The sequence below is a fragment of the Nasonia vitripennis genome, chromosome 2 (genome assembly GCF_009193385.2).
Source record: "Nasonia vitripennis strain AsymCx chromosome 2, Nvit_psr_1.1, whole genome shotgun sequence".
Lineage (NCBI taxonomy): Eukaryota > Metazoa > Arthropoda > Insecta > Hymenoptera > Pteromalidae > Nasonia > Nasonia vitripennis.
In genome coordinates this window covers 10,153,472-10,173,492 of record NC_045758.1, presented here as the reverse complement: position 1 = coordinate 10,173,492, position 20,021 = coordinate 10,153,472, and the positions used below count along the sequence as shown (strand labels likewise).

Below are 20,021 nucleotides of genomic sequence, written 5' to 3'. Positions count from 1 at the left end.
AATAATAAATATATGCGTAAAAAAAAAGTCACTACGCTTCTATTAACGAGCAACAGATGTCATTGACGTATCAAAATGGCGGCAGCCCTTTCGCGCGCATATCCCTTTTGTCCGTCTTCGCCATTTTAGCATTCTGTTTTGTTCGTCCAGTCAAGAAGAGATCCAACAGCACTCGCCTCACCTGTGAAACTTGATTTGAATTTGACCGTTAAAAATTGAATCTCAGTTAACACAATAAAACTCTTCCATGATTATTTTGTGACAAAAGCCGGGTTTATTCTCAATAACGAATAAACAACATCTTTTCGCTCTTTGAATCAAGATCGGGATCATGAGACCCGGAGGATCCACGAAAGTCGCTGCAGTCCAAACGACCATTTCAGAGGTTAGTCCAGCGACGGTTATTCTTTTTCTTTATTTTTTATTTTTAGTATTTCTCATAGATTTTTTTTATTCAGTCTAGCTAGTTTATTGTAAAAATATGCTTTTCAACATTAAACAGCAAAATTTAACATCCTACGAGCAACTTTTAGTTACATAAATACATTCAAAATTCAAATCAAGTGTGAGGTTTTTTTCTCATCAGTTACTGCTATTTGTTCACTTTGAACAAAGATGTTTCTCGTGGCAATCAAAATAACTTGTAATGATTTACAGGAGAAGGTGAGAAAATCTTTGCATCCTCTGCAACCAGCAGCAACTGACAAAGAAAATTTAGTTGGTGCTGGTAGACAGCTTCGTTCTACTGGCACTGGTAAAGACGCAATTAAGAAGTAAGTTTCCTAAATATTCATCACTGAAAAAGATTTAATTTTTATGCTGCTTTTATTTATTGACATTGTACTTTATTTCTGACAGTGAGATGTCGGCTAAGATGGTTAAAGGAGATGTCAAAAAGACTGTTGATAAAGCAGTAGTTGCCAAAACTGAAACTTCCAAGAAAGTCAGCGAGAAACCAAAGACTGAGACTAAAAAGGTGCAAAAAGAAGGAAAGAAAGATGGGAGGGTTTTCAAGGATAGGGGTGTACAAACTGAACCAGCTGGAAAAGTAAAAGTATCCAGAGATGATCTTACATCAGAAGGTAAAAAAGAGCTTTGTAATCCAAAAGTAATGATAAATGGAAAAAATTATTTTTATGATTACATATATTTAAAATTTCAGCAGGCCCCAGTGAAAATTATTGGGAAGTTTTGGCAGAGAGGAGGGGTGTTGCATTACATGATGCATTAGAAGAAAATCGAATATTACATGAACAACTTAAAGTCTACAAAGAAATGTTGGATGAATCTAGAGCATTGGTGGAAGTATTACAGGTATGCAATCATAAAATTTAAATAAAGTAATTTAATTCCTTTGGACTAGATTTAAGAACTATTTATTTTGATTTCAGGATATGATTGGCGAAGATAGAAATGATATTAATAATTCTCTAGATGATAGCAGACTTTAAAGTAGATATTTTTCATCTTTTTTGTGTATATAATTCAAAAAAACAGACTAGTACAATACTTAAAAGTTTTTCTTACCGGTGTAAAGAAAGATCATGATTACCAGAAACTGACTAACACATTTTTGTGGTTTTATAAACCTTAAGATTACCGTGGTTTGTCCACCTTTGTTTTTCTTAGAGTATCTTTTAAAGATTCGCATTTATTTCTATTCTAAAACACTCAAATTAAGCACACGTTGGCGTGCTTTTACATGAATAATTTTTTTCATCCTGATTCATATTTTAGTTGTAATTAATTACACGTGTTCATTGTGATAATTTCCAGTTAACGTTTATTGAGAATAAAAAAAAAATAAATAAATAAGTGTAGCGTAACTATGTATTTAACTAATATAAAACGTGAAATAAAGGGTGTTTTGTAAAAAAAATAACAATGACTATTCTTTTCGTTGATTGTCTTTTTCAAACAGTTTAATATATTAACTTATATAAAAAAAAGAAACAGTTAAACGCAGCGAGATTCCTGTATAAACATATAAACATAAATTCTATCTTTGCAGCACAAAGACGCCGGTAGTACAAAATACACAGGATTCCCTATGTCGTCGCGTGTGAAGCACTTGCGTATGTGTATCCGTTTGCGCTGGTGTGTTTGTTATATATAAATAATAATTATTAACAATTCTTGTAAGCCGTTTCCAGTGATCAGCAATTGTGTATAGTGTGCGACGTCTGCTCCAAAAGTTCCGTTGGCAACGAAAACAACAAAACGACCAAATACGTTTACAAATAACAACGCATACATCGATATCATCCTAGAAGTTAATCCTCGTCCTTGAAGCGGCGATAGATCGACTGGACGTATGTAAACACGCACTTCCAATCTGGACGACGCATCATCACCATGTCTTCGACATCGAGTAGTGGAGCGATTCCTGCCACTTCACTGTAACGTTATGAATATTTTCATTTAAATAATTAATTTCATTGCATGCTGTGATTTTGTTGAATATTGCGCAAAAAAGGAATATTACTCACTCGGCCTTTGTAAATGCTAGCTCGAAATTCTTTCTGCGATCCTCGGATCGAAGACTGTGATAGTCAAAAGCATCGGGCCGAAAGTGATGGATGAGAGCGCAAAAACCTAGACCATTGCTCCAGCTTGTTGAGAAATTGTCCAGCTGCACGTTCTGAGTTGAAACAAATAATGGAATAATCGTTAAAAAGACTCGTTGAGATGTAATTTATAATAAGTACGAGAACAATAGAGACGGACAATCAAGGCTAAATCAAGCTTCCGAGTTCAGTGTATAATGCGCGAAAATCGAACAAAGCAATGTTTATTATTACCTCGTATTCTTTGGTTTTGGCGCGGCACCACGACAGCAGTCGTTCCTTTATCAATGCGGCGTTGTTTTGCACCGTGGGATCGGTAAATTTAAACTGAAACTCCTTCCCCGGCGTTTTTGGAGTGCTAAATTTGGGCGTGAAAGTTTCGGTTATTTTCAGATTGGAATTTCAGCTATTTCGAGGTCGCTTTAGATGCGTTTGAAACTAATTTTTTGCGGTATCAGACTACGAAGAATGCAATCGATTCCTTGTCTACTCTACGGCTAATTCGGGCATTTACACTAAAACTACTGCTGTGTATATAACACTATCGAGTATTCTAATTTCGTATACCTTGGCAAGAAAGATTCTTCCTTCAAACGTTGCCATAATAACAAACTTAAAACAAATAATAAAATCACAGAATGAGTGCATTGTATACAAGTGAAGTTTCAATGAAATGAGATGTATTCGTTAAAAATTATAGTATTGTTTACAATAAATTATCTATTCTAATTAAATTAAATGAATTGTAGCAAGTGTCACGTGCATAAATCAGGCTTATCGGATTTGATCTCTGTGAAGCTCTGCATAGATAAGAATAACGAATTACCTCGGCGAGCAAGGCGCACTGTTCTGCCGATCAAGTTGGCGAAATTTGGCGAACGGTGACATTGGCTTCTTTATCGGTGCTGAAACATCACGAGAGATATTTTAGTTTTCCCTCTCGGCTCTCGATTTCGCTAATAAGGGGGCAAAACTGTACTCTAAGAGGAGGTAACTAATGATACGCATGCGTTGATACTATGATACCAATAAAGAGTTAGAGTACGATAGTCTAACCACAGCACTCCGCTAAAAGATTGATGAAGTAGTATTATTATATGTATATATTTTATATTCGATTGTATTGCCGTATTATTAATTTTTTATTAGAGCAAATATTCACTGCCTAATGATAGAGCTTCTCGTGCACTGTTTGCATGTGAAACTTCGTGAATTTGGTCTGCTGCATTATTTTAAGAAAAACGAGGAACGTATTTTCATATGCAAACAGTACACGATATATATATATATATATATATATATATATATATAGAGTTTATTAGTGTAGTCAATGTTTAGCGTGCTGCGCTAGTAAGAATCTTTATTATGTGTTGATTAGTGTAATTTATCGCACTTAATTATTATTTATTCTAATCGTTATTCCAGTTCCGATATACATCTAATGTAGTATATATTTTCCTATTGTTAGGTATTTTAGGTATAGAATGATTGTAGCTTTAGCGAAAAAAAACTTATCAACTTATTGCAGACTACTATATAACGTCTGAAAGTTGATGTGCGCAGCTATGATGTGTAATGTAGACTCTGGAAATACGGGTTCTAGAGCTTAAAACAAAATTAGTTAGCGGTTTAATGTCAAAAAAGCATTATACGTTTCAATCGAGTTATTATTATTATGATTATTATTATTATATCTTGATTATTTCCATTCGTTTCCGACGTGTGTTTCCTGTGGTGTATCAATCATCACATCGTTGCGACTTTTTTAAAGGGGGTTAATTATTATGTTTGTACAGTCGTAAGAAGAATGTAAATTTTCATTGAAATTGAAAAAAAGACCACATCAATTTCAACTCTCTACGATCTACGTGACCGGTATGCTAGAATCTGCCCCTGTCCAAAGTAAAGAATTTTGACAAATCACAGAATATTGAATTTTAACAGGAGCAGCTAAAATGAGTGTGAATACTAAATCAAACTATATTTACAAAAGTTCTGCAAGTGATCTACATCTAGTTGTCAAACCAAAATAAAAATCAACAGTAATACGATACACACCATGGATAAAAAAACTGTTAGTTTCAACGATACCAATCATTCTACTCATCAGTATATGAAAGTGTATGTATATATACAGTTTCGTTAAAATCAGTTAAATAATTTTTTGTACCGACGAAGATATACAATAATTCAATTAAAATTTACTATCTTTAGTTACGTTTGGCTTAGTATCGGGAGTGGTAGAAGCAATAAAAACGGCCTTTAGTAGCGCAGCTATCTTTAGCATGATCATTCTTATGGAACAAATTATGTATGTATGTAACTGCAAACTGGAAATACAATGTAACGATCGAAGTGTCGAACAGATCATTTTTTTTTCTAGCAAAAGTTGTTCGTTAAAAAAGTTATTCATATCATTATAATATTATTAAATATCATATTTAACGATATTATATAACCGTATCAATTGCGATCTTTCATGAATGAACGACCTTAATGCAAATCGAGTGAATCATATTACGCGGTAACGAGTATAGTATACATAAATAATTCGAGTAACGATGATGATAAACAACAAAAATACACTACATATGTGACGACGATTTATGTTTTTATCAAAGTAAAAAACTAGCGAGAAAAAATGTTCAAATGAATCTTTCGAACTTCAACCATCCACTTGTGCAACACCAAGTCTCTCATCATCATCATCATCATCATAAAAAAGAATAATATTCACATGAAGTAAAAAGACTCACTGCTTATTCGGGGCTGCCTCGAACGCAACGTCCGTCTCTATAAATCCAGGGCTTCGGAAACACACATCAGACACGACATTTAAAAAAAACTTGCATCTCTCTTTCTCAATTATCTATCTCATCTCGCTCTTTTCCTATAATACACGTGCGTATAAGGGACTCGTCGTAAGAGTCCGAACAAAAAAATAAAATCTCGGAGAGCGTACATCGACGGTATATCTTTATCAAAGAAGCTCCTTCTTCCTCTTCTTCATCTCTCCTCAAGTAAAAGTATAGATATCACAATGTGTAACTTCGTTCTTCGCTGATAGAGTTCTCGCGGGCGCTTCCACACATCAGGCACTTTGTCCCGTCACTTCGGATCAGTCTATATGTACATACGATATAACGCGCGTGCGGAAGCGACTGAGCGTGTAAAAAAGAGTTCGTACTGCGAGTATACATTAGCTGTATACGATCGCGAAAAAAAATCATCAGTGTCGATTGTCGGCGCGAGTGGCCTCCTTGAAGATGCTGTCGAAGGCCTGGTCGACGTCGACGCTGTCGTCGAAGAGGTGCGGCATCGTGTGGCTGCGCATCAGGCTGTTCATGCTCTTCTTGTTCTGGAGATTGCGTTTGCTCTTGGCTTTGCTCTTCGTCGTGGTCTCCTCGTGGTGAGAGTAGTTGACGGGAGCAGCAGAAGCAGAAGCAGCAGCAGCAGCAGTAGCAGCACCGCCACTGCCTTGGAAGTATCTCTGGATCTTCTCCTCCATCTTGCGCATGTTGTCCGACGCCGAGGAGGCCTCGAACTGCTTGGACAGTCTCAGAGAAGAGGGAGACTTGGGCTTGGGCGGTTTCAGTTGGCTCACCGGGGCCAGGCCACCGGCTCCCCGAGCCAGGGCCAGCTGGTGCCAGGACTCGGATTTCGAGAGGACGAGGTTGCGCGACGGCTTGCTGGCGCAGGACATGAGGTACTCGTCGCTCGAGTCGATCGGCGAGGCGTTGCGGATCGGCGATCGCTCCTGGCGCAGCACGGAGCTCGGGTTCACCACGCTCACCTTGGGCGGCACGTTGAGCGGCCGGAAGAGCTGCTGGCTGCCGCTGTTGCGCTTCTCCTCAAACATGTGGATCTTCTCCTGGGCCTTGTGGCTCTCATTGAGGGCTTTCAGCGCGCAGACGCGCCCCGGGAAATTGGCACTGGAGAACGGGGTCGACGAGGGACTGACGGCAGGCGATCGGTTCTCCTTGCGGCCGATCTCCTGGGAGAATCGTCGGTTTGACGGGGCGACGATCCTCTCCGTCGCCGGCTCTGTCTGCATGCGACGGATGAGCTGCTGCTGGAGCATGTTGTGACGCTGGATCTCGTCGAGGTTGCAGCCGACGTTCGTCGTCTCGGCGAAGTGGGGCTGTGGCTGCGGCTCCTTGATGCGCGGCACGACCGGCTCGTAGGACCGCGGAGCCTTGTCGCTCGCGGGTTCGGGGCTGTCCGGCGAGATGGTGGCTATGGCACAGGTGTAGCGGGTGACGATGCCGTCGGAGCTGATGTCCTGGTTCTCGATGTTCTCCTCGACCACGTCAGGGAGAGGCTTGCCGACGGGATCCTCGTAGGGATAGACGGTCGGCTTGAACGCCAGGATCTTGGCCTCGTCGCAGGCCGGAGCGTCGATCTTGCCGTAGTCGAAGCTGGGCCCTCTGGGCGCGGGGTTGCTGTCGGGCAGCTTGCTGAACTCGTTGTAGAGCTTCTGCGAGATGCCCTGAAGCTGGGGCGTTTCCGGTACCGCCGGAGTCGGCTTCGGTGAGAGAACCTCGTGCTGGTTGCTCTTGCACGGGTAGGCGTTATAGTCGTAGCTCGAGCCGTTGCTGTAGTAGTTTCTCGGCACCTGGTCGGCGGGCATCGGCGCGTGGTAGCCGGAGTAGTTGGCCGGTTTGAAGGCCTGATGCGCGTGGGGTATGGGCGAGGTGATGCTGGGACTGGTCGAGGTCTGAGCGTTGTAGTTGACCGGCGACAGGAGGCTCGGACTGGTCGTCTGGACGGAGACGCTGTTGCGCTTCCTAGGCTGCGGTACCGGGTGCTCGACGCTGGAGCTAACTAGCAGCTCCGGCGCGGACGGCCGTCTGTCGGTGCAGGACTCCAGAGTCGTCTGCACCGCCACGTTTTGGGTGGAGGCCTCGGCGAACCTCCTGGGCGGCTTCTCGGGCTTGACGAAGTCGGCCTCCTGAGCCTGGAAGCTCCCGCGAGGACTGTTGAACTGGGGCTTCTTCTCGAGCTGCCTGTAGTCCTGGTAGGCGTAGCCTTCGTAGGGCTTGTGGTACGAGTACTGCTTCGAGAAGTCGTGCTGCTGGCTGCTGCTCTGGGTCGTTGGCACCTTCGGCCTGTCCCGCTTCGCCGGCTCCGGCTTGTCCGTCTCCTTCTGGATGTTCTCCAGCAGTTTGGACTTGGTCGAGTTGACGTTGGACTTGCCCTCGTTGGCGTTGCTCCTGCCGCTGGCGAACGGAGCGAACTGCTTGCAGAACGAGTAGTAGTTGAGCTGTCCGTTCTCCAGAGGCTGCGAGGGCGCTGAAGGCTTCTTGTTCTCCGGAGGCTTCCCGAACTTGCTCTTCGCCCTGGTCTCCGCGTTGCTCTTGGCCGGCTCCTGGTCGAACATCTTGAGCTTGGCCTGCAGCATGTTGTTGTTCTTGGGCATGTAGCCGGCGGCCTTGAGGAACGGCGGTCCGGTCTCGGGCTGCTTGGCGACGGGCTTCTCGATCTTCTGGAAGGGCGAGGTCGGAGCGTGGGTGAAGCCGTTGACCTGTTTCTGCGGCATGACCCTCAGCGAGCCGACGAGCATAGCCTCCCGCTCGAGGCTGTCGTCCCGATTCTCGAACTTCTTGCGCACGTCCAGCTTGCCGGGCTTCCGGGGAAGCTCCTCCTCGCCCTCGCTCCTCGTCGGCTTGTCGAAGTTCGTCTTGATGTTCCAGAAGCGGTTGCTCCAGTTCTTGTCGGCCACCGTCGCGGCCTGCCGGTAGTTGAAGCTCTTGAACGGGCTGCCGTTGGCCGTCTGGCTGGTGGCCGTCTCGGCGTTGCTGTTGTTCTTGTTGATCAGCGCGAGGAACTTCCTGTCGTTCTCCGTCTTTGGCTCGAACGACGGCACGACTCGCTGGTGATGGCCGTTGGTCAGTCTATCGCCGACGTCGATGGGCCTCCTGAGGGCGAAGCAGCCGTTCTGGACCTGGTCGGGGCTGTCGCTCTTGAGCTTCAGGTAGTTCGGTATGTCGATGGTGTTGGCGCGCTTGATCTTGGACTTCTTGGCCGTGAACTTGTTGTGCCTCGGACCGGAGTGATGCGGCTGCTGCTGCTGGTAGAACGAGGCGGCGCTGCGCTCCTGGAAGCCGTCGGCGATGGAGCTGTCGTCCTTGCAGAGGCCGTCGAACCTCCTCGGCGCGGTGAGCACCCTCTCGAGCGGGTCGTACCTGGCGCTGTTCTCCTGCTCGCGGTTGCTCTTGCACTGCTGCTGGTTAATGGCGTCCTTCATGCACTTGTCGCTGAAGGTGCCAGGCTTCATCGGCGTCGGCGCTGTCTCCTGCAGGACGACGAGCTTGTCCTCGATCGCGGGCGTCTCGACGGCAGTGGCGCTCGGCGCGCCTTCGACTATCCTCTCGATGCTGCTACTGCCGACGACGAGGTCCTTGTCGGCGATGCCCTCGACCCGCGACGGCGATGACGAGTCGTTGGAGCTGACGCTCTTCTCGTCAAACCATCTCTTCGCTCGGGCTATCTCCTCGGCTGAGACGCCGATGGTGTGTCTCTCGTTCTTGCGCCGTCGGTTGTGGAACCTGCCCTGGTGCGCGGCGCCGTGTTCCGGTTCGTCGCCCTGGACGATCGCCTCCTCGGGCACCTTGAGCTTGGCCAGCAGGTTCGAGATGAGCCTGAGCAGGTAGAGCTTGTTCGAGGGGTCGAGGCTGGCGTTGTACCGCGTGAGCGTGCCGATGTCTACGCGCTTGAGCGTGTCCTGGAGCCTGGCCAGAGCCGTGTGAATGTCCGCCAGCAGGATGTCCTCGAGGAACTTGAGGTCGAGCTTGGGCTTTCCGGTGGTAGCTGCGGCTCCGGTGGCGGCGACGAGTCCGGCCGTGTTCCAGAGCCGAAAGTCCTCCTCGGAATCGACGCCCGAGTCCTCGAGCGGCAGCTGGTCGTCGCAGCTGCTCGAGCTGCAGGAGAGCTCCAGGGCCGAACGCAGACGCTCAACTAATACTGGCAGTAAATTGCACTCACCGACTTGCTGTCGCGTTGCTGGTGCCGCTGCTACTGGCTTCTGCTGCTGCTGCTGCTGCTGCTGGCCGGCGGGTCTCTGATGCACGTCTGGCACGGCTCCCCCGCCGCCGAAGAGCTTCTTCTCAGTAGGTTCGTCGCACCGCGGCGTCGTGGCTGCGGACTCTGAAATAACGCAAACAACGCATGACTCAGATCCACACACGCGAGGCTGCTGCTATTTTTCGGATACTGCGCGCTGCCGAGAGATTTTCGCTTCGCGTATGTATTGTGCTCTGCTGCGTATACCGTACGCTTTGAAGAAAGAAGCGCCGAGGGACAAAGAAGGCGCGCATTTTGCCAAGCTTCAAAAATGGGCCTGTGTGTGATGGGCGCGCGACGCTTTGTCGGTTGTACGTGTAGCGCAGTGTGCGGATGTGTCGGTAACCCGGTTTTATTTAAAACGCGGGATTCTCCGCGCGGATTTATTTTAGACCGCTCGAGAGAGTCTCTCTGTAGAGGCTATATACCAAGTGAAACGAAATACAGCGCGAGCATTAGCTTTGTTTTAGAGGGTATCATCGCACTTGGTCGATTCGAAGCTTGCACGGTGATTTTCGGAGTAGGAGGGAGGTGAATTTTTTTTTTTTTTTGGGGTGACTTAAGAGAGGCTTTCGCGCGAAAAATTTGTACAAGCGAGGAGATTTTCGAGAACGAGGTCGGCTCTCGTCGTCGCGACGCGTTGTATAGTATAGCTGATGCGCGTTTGAGTTGATGGTTTTAAATTAGATGGCGAGAGAAGAAGAAGACGACGACGAGTTTTCGCGACGAGGACAATGCCGTGTGCGCAGTTGCAGCAAGCGTTTTTAGAATATTGCGCGGGTTTCGTGATATTATTTATGTTTTTTACGATGTAATTGTCAATCGATCGTTGAAAGCTTGGTCAATGAAATATCCATACCTGACTTTTGAGTTTCAGACTCATCGCGCTGCTCGTCCTCTTCTCTTTCTTCGTTGATTTCGCTTTTTTGTCTTGTGATCTCAGTGGCATTGCTCTCTCTTCTCTCCACTGCAGACGAGACCTCTGCAAAACGCATGAAACAGAGAGAGAGAGAGAGAGAAAGAGAGAGTAGAGTAAAAAGAGCCATATGTGTGCTTTCGTGGAACTAGGCGAGAAGTGATTTATTGGGCGAATTTATATGACGAGTTGCGAGCTCACCTTGTGCCTCTGACATTTTTGGTTGTTGCGACAGGACGCCTGAAATTTGAATAAATAGTTACTCTCCTTGACCTTCGCAGTTTATCCTTTGATCTATGTTTTCTTTTATCTTTATTGTACGAATAGTATAAATAGAGCAATTTTCGGGGAAAGGTCGTACGCGTCGCGATTATAGATGTACGCTTGCAAACAAGATTTGTTTTTTCTTGTTATATAATTTTCGGAAACGTCCGGTACTGAAAATTTCAAATTATTTGCGGGCGTTGCGTATTTTCTCGGAACTTTTCTTAACTAACGCTGAAACAATATTTACACTTCCCGATTGGACAAAAAGTTGAAGAATAATATTTTTATATTTGCGTAAAACTTAATTTATTTTTAGTATAAATAAAGGGAAAATAATCATTAGTTATAAAGAGCATTCCTCATTATTTCTAAGAAACAAGTCGGTGTCACCTCAACTATTGCTGAACCCTTTACTTTTACCCCAACAAAAACAAAACCACCACTTATCATAAACAAAAACGAAAATCCGGTCTTGAAAAAAGTCAAACAAAAAAGAATTACCATGCGAATGTCCATATCGCGGCGTCGCTACGAAATCCCTCGGCCAGTAGTAATACATGTCTCGTGTGTGTGAGTGCATGTGTCGTCGGACGGCAACGAACGAACTCTCGCCGCGATCGCACAAAGCGTAAAAAGAAGATCGACGAAATAAATTCCAAGAAATCTAAATCCACCGACAAAGGGAGAGAGAGAGAGAGAGAGAGAGAGAATTCACGCTCACGTCGTTGCAAAAAATCGGTCTCCGACGACGGAGCTCACAAGACTGCGATCGGCAGCAGAGACGCGCTTCGATCGATCTATCGATCGGCCCTCCTTCTCTGCGACGATTTTTGGCAGCCCCTTCCGCGTTCTACTTGCGGACATACACGGGTGTGTGCGGTATATAGGCTGCAGCTAAGCTTCGATCGACGATGAGTAATTAGATCGCTGCGCTAAGGAAATCAGGCGTGCCAACGACCCGACCATTGGACGTCTGCTCGGTAATTTGTCAGGGTAAACACGTTTTCGAGGAGTTATTTTCGGTGGTGGAGGATCGATTTTTAATCGGCTTTACAATGTTTCGTACGACGCGGAAAATCGAAGAAGATCGGTATGGGTTTTAAGCTAGCGTTAAGCGAGGAAAATATCGCTTCTCTAAAAAAGGAAGGGGCGTGCTCAAACTATATAAGTATATAAGTATAAGTAAACATTTTATAGCTGCGAATTAGGGATCGTTTACATCTCGAGAAAAATTCACAAACCACAATCATTATCTCTCAAATTACCACTTGCAGCTTTGCACGACTTCCTTTTACACTTTATAAGTACTTCGCTTCGAAGTAATAAAGCTCAACGTTCAATTAAAACCACGTCCAAAATTAATATAAGTAAATTCACGTCCCATTGTTCTCAGATCGGCACCAAATGAAACCCTGCAGCGTCACAAAGGGATTTATCTCACGCGCTTAAATCAAGTCCAGCCGCACAAAATATAAATCAATCAAATCCCGCGTCCCTCTTACACCATCCCGCACGGTCTCTCAACTCTCGTCGCGCTTTTCATTCATCGCACGGCGGCGACGTCACTCCGTCTCGCTCTTACGACCGTAAAAGTCCCTAATCGTCTTCTCTCCAAACAGCAGCACATCGTACGACGTAATCTTTCTCTCTCTTTCCTTCGGACAAAATGAGAGCCGATCTTTCCTTACGCAACTCGCGAACACACAACAACGAGAGCCGGTCTCCGCTCTACTAAAAAGTCTTCCGGCAGATCGGTAAACCAGTTTTTTTTTCTCGCTCTTGGCTGCGCACTGCTATACTGCGCCGCAGTGTCTACCGATCGCGACGAAGACGAGTCGGCTTTTCCTTTTGGACCGAGAGACGCTTGTGACGACCGAAAGTCTACTGGCGACGATTGTGTACGGCTTGTCGCGAGGCCGGAAGACGTATCGAGATTGGCTCGCTGTGTGTACGCCTGTCTAGGAGGACTCGCGTGACTAGTCGACTGGAAAGGTTTACGGGCCGGAAAGAGTTATGGGCTTTCGGAGGGCTAGGGTTTTTTTTTGTGTGTGGGGCAAAAAATGAGTTATACGGCTTTGTGTGTGGTGGTTATTTTTAGCGGAAAGTAATTTTCCTCTAGGATTTTTTATCCTATAACTTGCAGTAGAGCTTATCGATCACGAAATCGTTATTATTATTATTATTATTGCTAAAATTTCTCGCTGAGAGTACGATTTTACGACTCAATTATTTTCCTACACGCGATTATAATCTTTATTACGTGTATGCAAGCAGCACGAAAATAAAATCAATTTCACGTGAATTACGCGGAACCTGCACTCTTGCATAATCCCAAAAAATACACGCAAATTCATGCTATCTCTCCCAACTTTTATTTCCCTGCTTTTTTCACCGTATCTCCGTCTCCTTCTGCGCTCATGAAGCGTCTCTGGGAGCGAGAATCGATCGAGAGCCGTATTGCGTCACAGCTCGCGCGGAGCGTCTCTCTGCGCGTCTGGATTATTTTTGGTCCCGTTGGCGTAAACGTACCCAGCATTCAAGTTCCGGCATACACATCGGGCTGTGTGTGTGCGATTTTCGATTTTTAAGACGCCGCGTTGATGATCGACGTGAGATGTGGCAGGTAACTGGGTCAAATCTACTTCGATTCGCGGAGAGACGATCCTCTGCTGCTACTTTATTTTCGTCGAGGCGCGACTGTGTGTTTTCTTTGCGGGAGAGATCGAGGATTTTATTGAGGTTTCACGGCGTCGATCTTATATACTGACGTAGAGGTATTGAATTGAATGGGATAATGCAATCGAAGGTATGGCATTATTATACTTGTTGTGGCGTTATGTATATCTTTGGGATTGTGAATGATCTAACGATAGTCGTAAATATAATGCTTGTGCGCTATGGGCTGTGATTTATATTATTCGATTCTGGAGAGTCGGAGCATCGATCAAAATGATTCTCACGTTATTTCACAAGCTTCTAATTACGTTTTATGGAAAAAAACATTTTGTGCAAAAGTTAACATACAGATGGATGATTCGACTTTAGAAACTATTTATAATCAAGTTTGTTATACCTATATAGGAGTGTATTCACAGACAACAGATGCGTTTATGCGGTCTGAAAGTTGCATTGCGTTGCATCTCATATGTTTGACTTCCCGATTGTTTAACACTGATATCACGCGTTGGTGTTTATATTGGTGGCCACTGGCCAATAGAATACCAAGAATCATCAGCTATAAATTCGGTATTATATAGAACCAACTCGCTATACTTTATGTAATCGAAAAGCCAGTCCAAGTATAAACATGCGCTTTTGATATAAGTTATTGAGACACCGCTTTTTAAAGAAATCTTGTCTCGATTCCAATGTAATCCACAGGTTTATGCGGTTTTCCAGTAGAGTCAATATTTTGCTTTCAATCACATACGCTCGTGTTATTTACTTCCGCATACGCTCGTTTACATGCAATAATATCAATACAGTCGTTCGAGTTTTTTCGTCACCCATCCAACAAGTACATATCCTACACAAAACCTTAATAGGTGAAGCTGCGAGTATCAAGACGTTCGGGTTTTCATTGATCGGTCAGGCGTGGATAAGCGACTACGGCAGATTACACCGAGCGCAAGAGAAATTGGAAAGCGGGTCAGGCTCGGCGAAGATACTCGTCGCATCGAACTACAAGAGAGAGAGAGAGAGAGAGAGAGAGAGAGAGAGAGAGAGAGAGAGAGAGAGAGAGAGAAGTGCGCGTGCAAGAGACGTGTGTTTCTTTTGTGCTCGACGTCGTAAATACTATCACCTTTCGTTGCCGCTGATGCTGCACCAGCTGCGCTTCTGCGAGCCTCGAGCGTACTACTGTACCAGGAAAGACCGTTTTTCCTTCTCGTCTTTCATTTCTTTGCGCTTTATTTATAAACTCGACGGCTGCGCGATTTGTCGATTCGATTTCGATCTTGGTGTGTATTTCAATTTATCGATTTACAGCTTTATTATATTGCGCGCATGATTTTTTTTATAATTTTTAACAAAAGTGCAAGTGAAAATAATGCTCGCCCACAGTTTATAGTTCAATAGCCCCGATAGAAGTCAAATGTATTTCTAGTATCCTAGAGAACCAGTTACATCTATAGAACGACTTGTAAGAAATGTATTTCTAAACATATCGCGTGCTACAGAGTAGTCAGTCCGTTTGGATATATATATATATATATATATATATATATATATATATATATATACATATATATATTCGGACTATCTTTTAAAGTTTAACAATTCTATAGTATACACGAAGCAAGTTCGACATTTTTTTAAACGAGAACAGCAGTGTAACAATGAGAAATTGCGATTCCTTTGTACTCGCAATCGCATAAGCTCGAAAGCATAAAACTCGTCGCCTAATCGTTGTCAGGCTCTGTGATTATAGGCCATTCTCGAATTTATCGTTCTCGTAATCAGCACTTCTCGATGCGGAATCGCCTTGAAAAGACATTAAAATCATCCTAAACCGCCTCCAATCCATCCGCGCAGTATAATTATACATCGAGAAAGCACCGCAATAACGTAAATCCTTATTTTTTCTAAAAAGTTTCTTTGTTCGCGATAATAACACGCTGCCTATATTTCTCATTTTCATTTTTAGCGCAGTCAAAACAAATGCAAAAGCCGCGGAATAGAAATCGCAATCGGCTTGTCGCATTGTGCGCCTTTTCCGATCTCCCGTCTAATTAGCACACCGAAGCAGGTAGATCCGATCGTTCTCCAACCGCCAGAGCCCGTTATCTTTACCTCGCACGCGTACAGCGCTCTACTATTATAGTCGATCTATTTTGGCTCTGCGCGCACGCGAATAATTGTCCCGCTCATTTGAGGCGCCGATGAGCGGCTCCTTCATTAGCTATAGGTAACGCGGCTGATGCTTCCAACTTTTCTCCGCGCAGGCCTGTGTGTCCGGCCGCGGTTGTGCTCTATACCTAAATCGAGTAAGTCTATTTATTCGTACGCTTGCGCGCGCGGATTTTCGGGCTAGAGTAGAGGAAAATCACCGGCGGGTCTCTTTCGCTCGGTTCTCTATGTTTTTCCGCCGACGTCACGACGACGACGTAGACGACGAGGTTCGAGAGAGAAAAGTAGCGAGATATGTGTATAAGCGGACGTGGCCTAAAATTAAAGATGAAAAATCACGGCATTGTGGCTTGAACTTCCGTTTCGCGGGCTTTTCTTTTCTTTGTCGTCGTCGGCGACTCTCGGTGGTGATGAGAGATCCTTTTGTTTCGGATTCTCGTGAAAGAGATATTTCTGTATTATATTGTTTTGCGGAAGTCTTTTGAAAACGTGTTAGAGTAAGCGATTTTTTTAGTGCAGGCATCGTTTAAAATTGTTATTGAGCTCTATACTTCTTTTATATGCAATAGTGCATTGACCATACACTACCCTAAATATAATTCAACAATGAACCAGGAAGATATCGTCCTTTGTCACGGAGTATTTTCCTTTGTCATTCCCACACAGAGTAATTTAATAACTCAACGGTACGACTATACAAGTATGCATATTACTTACTGACGCAAAAAATGTTAAGAAAGAAGTAAAGGAAATAGCGAAACCACACACTGATAACGTCACTCGTCATGATGATGATCAAGAAGTAACATCTATATGTCTATACGGAACGTGGTGGAATAAATGGATAATTATTACATAACAAAACAAAGAAGAGGATAAGGAAACATCCGATTGATTATTGATTATGGTATATAGGATAACACAGCGGCACAACGAGTTGCGCGCGCGGGAAAAGCGGAAAAGTTCTATAGGAGCTAATGAGCGAGGCGAAGAAGAAGAGAAGAAAAGACGTTGGTCACTGCACGCGGGACTACGGTATATAAACTTCGGCTTCGCCGTGTGTGCGTATGTGCGCCACACACGCCACGAGGCCGTCTTCTATAAATAATTTTAATACATTATACAGCGCGCGGAGCAGTAGTGAGCGCGCACCGAGAGAGAGAGAGAGAGAGAGAGAGAGAGAGAGAGAGAGAGCGCAAAAATGAAAGAGGGAGAGTTCGGTTTCGTGTGTCTACTTTCGGACGAAAGCTCTCTCTCTCTATCTCTCTCTCTCTCTCTCTCTCTCTCTCTCTCTCTCTCTCTCTCTCTCTCTCTCTCTCTCTCTCTTGCGGGCGATGATGATGCCGCTCGTCGTTAAATCGATCTTTTGAAGTATAAACAAAGGTTTTATCGATGGCTTTTATGACGGCTAAGAGGAATGGCTGATTTATCTCGAGCCGTTAGCGATTTTTAAGCGGTGCACGCTCGCCGATTTCCCGACGCGCGCGTGCTAAATTTAATTTTTGTTTGGATTTTTAGCCGAGGCTGATATCGTACACTGCGTTCGTTTGGCCAGTCGGTATATTGAACGGTTCGGTTTTGCAGACGAGGAAACGGAACGAATATGACGTTGGGAGGGAAAATTGTTAAAAATAAAAGCACGAGTGACGCCAAGTACGTTTTTGTGCTCTTCCAGAAACTGTATACCTTTCGCAGGTTATTATTTCGAGCCGGTAACGACCAAATATATTTTCGTCTATTTTCTAGAAACATATTAGCCGTTTACGCAACACCGCCGGCGTAAATTCGTATCAATTCAACGTTTAATAAAAACTTTCGTTTCGCCCAGTCTCAAAAAAGCTTTCGCGCCAAAGTCGCGCTTATACGAATAAAAAATCAACGAACAGGACTTGAACTCTTCCTCTAAAAATACTCGAAGCGTAAAAGCTCGCGCCTAATCCCTCCTCAGCTGCGAAGATAATCACATTGTTTACATTTGTCGCGCACTGCATGTACCGTCAAAAAAAAAAAAAGAACAACATGATATCCAGCGAAACATACGCGTCGGCGGCACATTATTATTAACGCGCGAGCGGGAGAAAAGTGCATTCCAGGCCGTGAAAAATGGCATTCCGCCGAGCATCTGTTCCTTTTCTCGCCGTTCCCGCGCGAGAGAAACTATACACGACGGCGCAGCGGTTCCGTCGTGTATTTTCGGGTTCTGCAGCCGGTGTGTACCGAAATGGCCGGCTCTACGCGCGCTGAGCCGCTTCTCGTGTATACGCGTGCATAAGAAGCACGTGGGCACGCCAGAATAGTTATTGCACCGAGTGTGTGGGTGTGTGTGTGTGTGTGTGTGTGTGTGCCGATGCGCGGATTTCGAGAGAATTGGGGTGAAAGTTGTGTGAGGTAGACTTTTGGTCTGAGGGTAAATATGACGGGTTTATGGGATATGTTTGGTTTAATTCTGTAAAAAGAGTAATTGCATGAATCATGAAAACGATGTATACATTTGGGAGTTACAGTCTGAAAATCAAGTAGAACAAGTCGTCGCTGGTAAGACAAACGGGATGATATTTTAGTGTACTATTTAATCTATTACATTCTATATTAGACTTAATTCAAATATGTCTGAACGGAAGCACGGGAAAGGTCCGAGTAGGCGGTAATGTATCAGAACCCTTCATGATACGCGATGGTTTAAAAGAAGGGGATGGGCTCTCTACGGTGCTGTTCAACTTAACGTTAGAGTATGCCGTTAGAAAAATGCAGGTTAGCCAGATGGGCGCAACGCTTAATGGAACAACGCAGATACTAGGCTACGCAGATGATTTGGATATACTGGGGGATTGTAGGGAAACGGTAGCAAGAAATGCGGAAATCCTCATAAAAGCTGTGGAGTATACAGGGTTAGAAGTGAGTGAATCAAAAACAAAGTACATGATTGTGGATAAGCTAGGCATCTGCAGAGGGGAGGAAGATCTCAGAGTTGGGAATTTTACTTTTGAAAAGGTTAGCGAATTCAGGTATCTGGGTACGACCATAAATGATAGAAACGAGATTAATGTCGAAATAAATAAGAGACTCCATTCGGGTAATGCTTGCTTCTACGCCGTGAGTAATTTACTTAAGTCGAGGCTGTTGTCTAAAAACGTTAAAATAAGAATATACAGGACAATAATACTGCCGGTGGTTCTGTACGGGTGCGAAACGTGGGCTCTCACTAAGCAGGCGGACAACCGTTTTAGGGTATTTGAAAATAAAGTCTTGCGAAAAATATACGGGCCGAAGAAAGATGAGGAAACCGGGGAATAGAGGAGACTACACAATGATGAGTTACACAATCTGTACGCGTCACCAAATATTAACAGAATAATAAAATCGCGCAGATTGGGATGGGCAGGGCACGTAGCGAGAATGGGAGACGACAGTACGGCAGCGCGTGTCATGAAGGGCAGGCCGATGGTAACGCGACCTCTAGGTTGACCTAGAAGTAGATGGGAGGACAACGTAAAAGCGGATCTAGTAGAAATAGGACGGGTGGGTGTCGATCGGAGAGGTGCATCTTGGGTGGGGTTGACACAAGATAGGGCAGCGTGGAAGGCTTGCGTAGATGAGGCGATGAACTTTCGAGTTCCAAATGCCATGAAAAAAAAAAAATTCTATATTAGACTCGGCGTTATTAACTTCCAAGTAACCTTCCGCGAAGCAGAAGCACCGATAATAAAAACTCTCTTATAGATTGACATTTGAGGAAATCCGTCCGGCTGTCTGAACAAATAAACCGAAACGAAAATAGCAAAGCCCAAAACGTTGAATGTCGAGTAATCAAGATTAAAGTCGCAATCGCGGACTCGGTCACATGCAGAAACTAAATCATCGAACTCATTCTCACCGACCTAATGCACACCGAATATAATAATAGAGAAAACGAAGCGGTAAACAAGGAAAGGAGTATCTATAAAATATAATTATTTAGCAACAGACAGAAGGTGCGCCGGCTGCATCTATTGCAAAGTTTCGAAGGCCGCTGGCGAAACCACCAACACTCGGTGAGAGCCTCTCAAGTGTGGGTTCACGTCGCAGCTGCTGTTGTGTTGCATAGAATCGAGTGTACTCTATCTTTAGGATATATAAAAAGTCCGTGAACGTACGGTTATCAGTTTTGGCACAGAGCTACGGTCGTGTTTTGACCTTTTCGCGGCTATTGAAAATAAATACGGGGGGAGACTGAAATTGATGAGTTTGGAGCTTGATCGCGTATACTTCCGGTGCGACAAGCCGTTTTAACTGGAGGTTATAAGAGTTTTGAGTGTAAAAGCCTTCTATTTACTATAAGTGAAGTAATATTTATGAATATTGCTGTAAGTTATACGCTTATT

The 20,021-nt window shown here is 44.6% G+C and overlaps 2 protein-coding genes across 8 annotated transcripts in view; one reads left to right on the top strand and one right to left on the bottom strand.

Annotated features, from left to right (window-relative positions):
- Positions 1–8: 8 nt before the first annotated feature.
- On the top strand, positions 9–1,879 carry LOC100123843. Of its 2 annotated transcripts, none has more exons than XM_016982753.3 (5): positions 9–385; positions 658–773; positions 859–1,082; positions 1,166–1,314; positions 1,392–1,879. In XM_016982753.3, the coding sequence occupies exons 1-5, from the start codon at positions 332–334 to the stop codon at positions 1,449–1,451; spliced, it is 603 nt and encodes a 200-aa protein (XP_016838242.1). In that variant the 5' UTR covers positions 9–331; the 3' UTR covers positions 1,452–1,879. The 2 variants fall into 2 exon arrangements, with proteins under 2 accessions (XP_016838242.1, XP_016838241.1); XM_016982752.3 differs by having other exon boundaries at positions 1,163–1,314.
- Positions 1,469–20,021, bottom strand: part of LOC100123846 — a 19,971-nt gene continuing 1,418 nt past the window's right edge. Inside the window, exons 1-9 of one of the 6 annotated variants that reach the window (XM_032596892.1) lie at positions 11,314–11,574; positions 10,747–10,785; positions 10,489–10,611; positions 5,324–9,713; positions 3,394–3,472; positions 3,135–3,179; positions 2,802–2,925; positions 2,490–2,641; positions 1,895–2,397 (exon numbers count right to left, since the gene is read on the bottom strand). In XM_032596892.1, coding sequence (XP_032452783.1) covers positions 5,797–9,713; positions 10,489–10,611; positions 10,747–10,785; positions 11,314–11,392 — 4,158 coding nt within the window. In that variant the 5' untranslated portion in view covers positions 11,393–11,574 and the 3' untranslated portion in view covers positions 1,895–2,397; positions 2,490–2,641; positions 2,802–2,925; ... (1 more) ...; positions 3,394–3,472; positions 5,324–5,796. Of the gene's footprint in view, positions 2,398–2,489; positions 2,642–2,801; positions 2,926–3,134; positions 3,180–3,393; positions 3,473–5,323; positions 9,714–10,488; positions 10,612–10,746; positions 10,786–11,313; positions 12,541–16,377; positions 16,463–20,021 lie in introns of those variants that run through there. The other 5 variants (XM_032596891.1, XM_032596890.1, XM_032596888.1 and 2 more) reach the window with 5 other exon arrangements.

Bases quoted from the DNA above. Each gene is read 5' to 3' on its own strand.
- LOC100123843 (XM_016982752.3), top strand. From the start codon at position 332: ATGAGACCCGGAGGATCCACGAAAGTCGCTGCAGTCCAAACGACCATT. The intron at 386-657 runs GTTAGTCCAGCG...AATGATTTACAG, and splicing joins TCCAAACGACCATTTCAGAG to GAGAAGGTGAGAAAATCTTT. The intron at 1,083-1,162 runs GTAAAAAAGAGC...TTAAAATTTCAG, and splicing joins AGATGATCTTACATCAGAAG to CAGGCCCCAGTGAAAATTAT.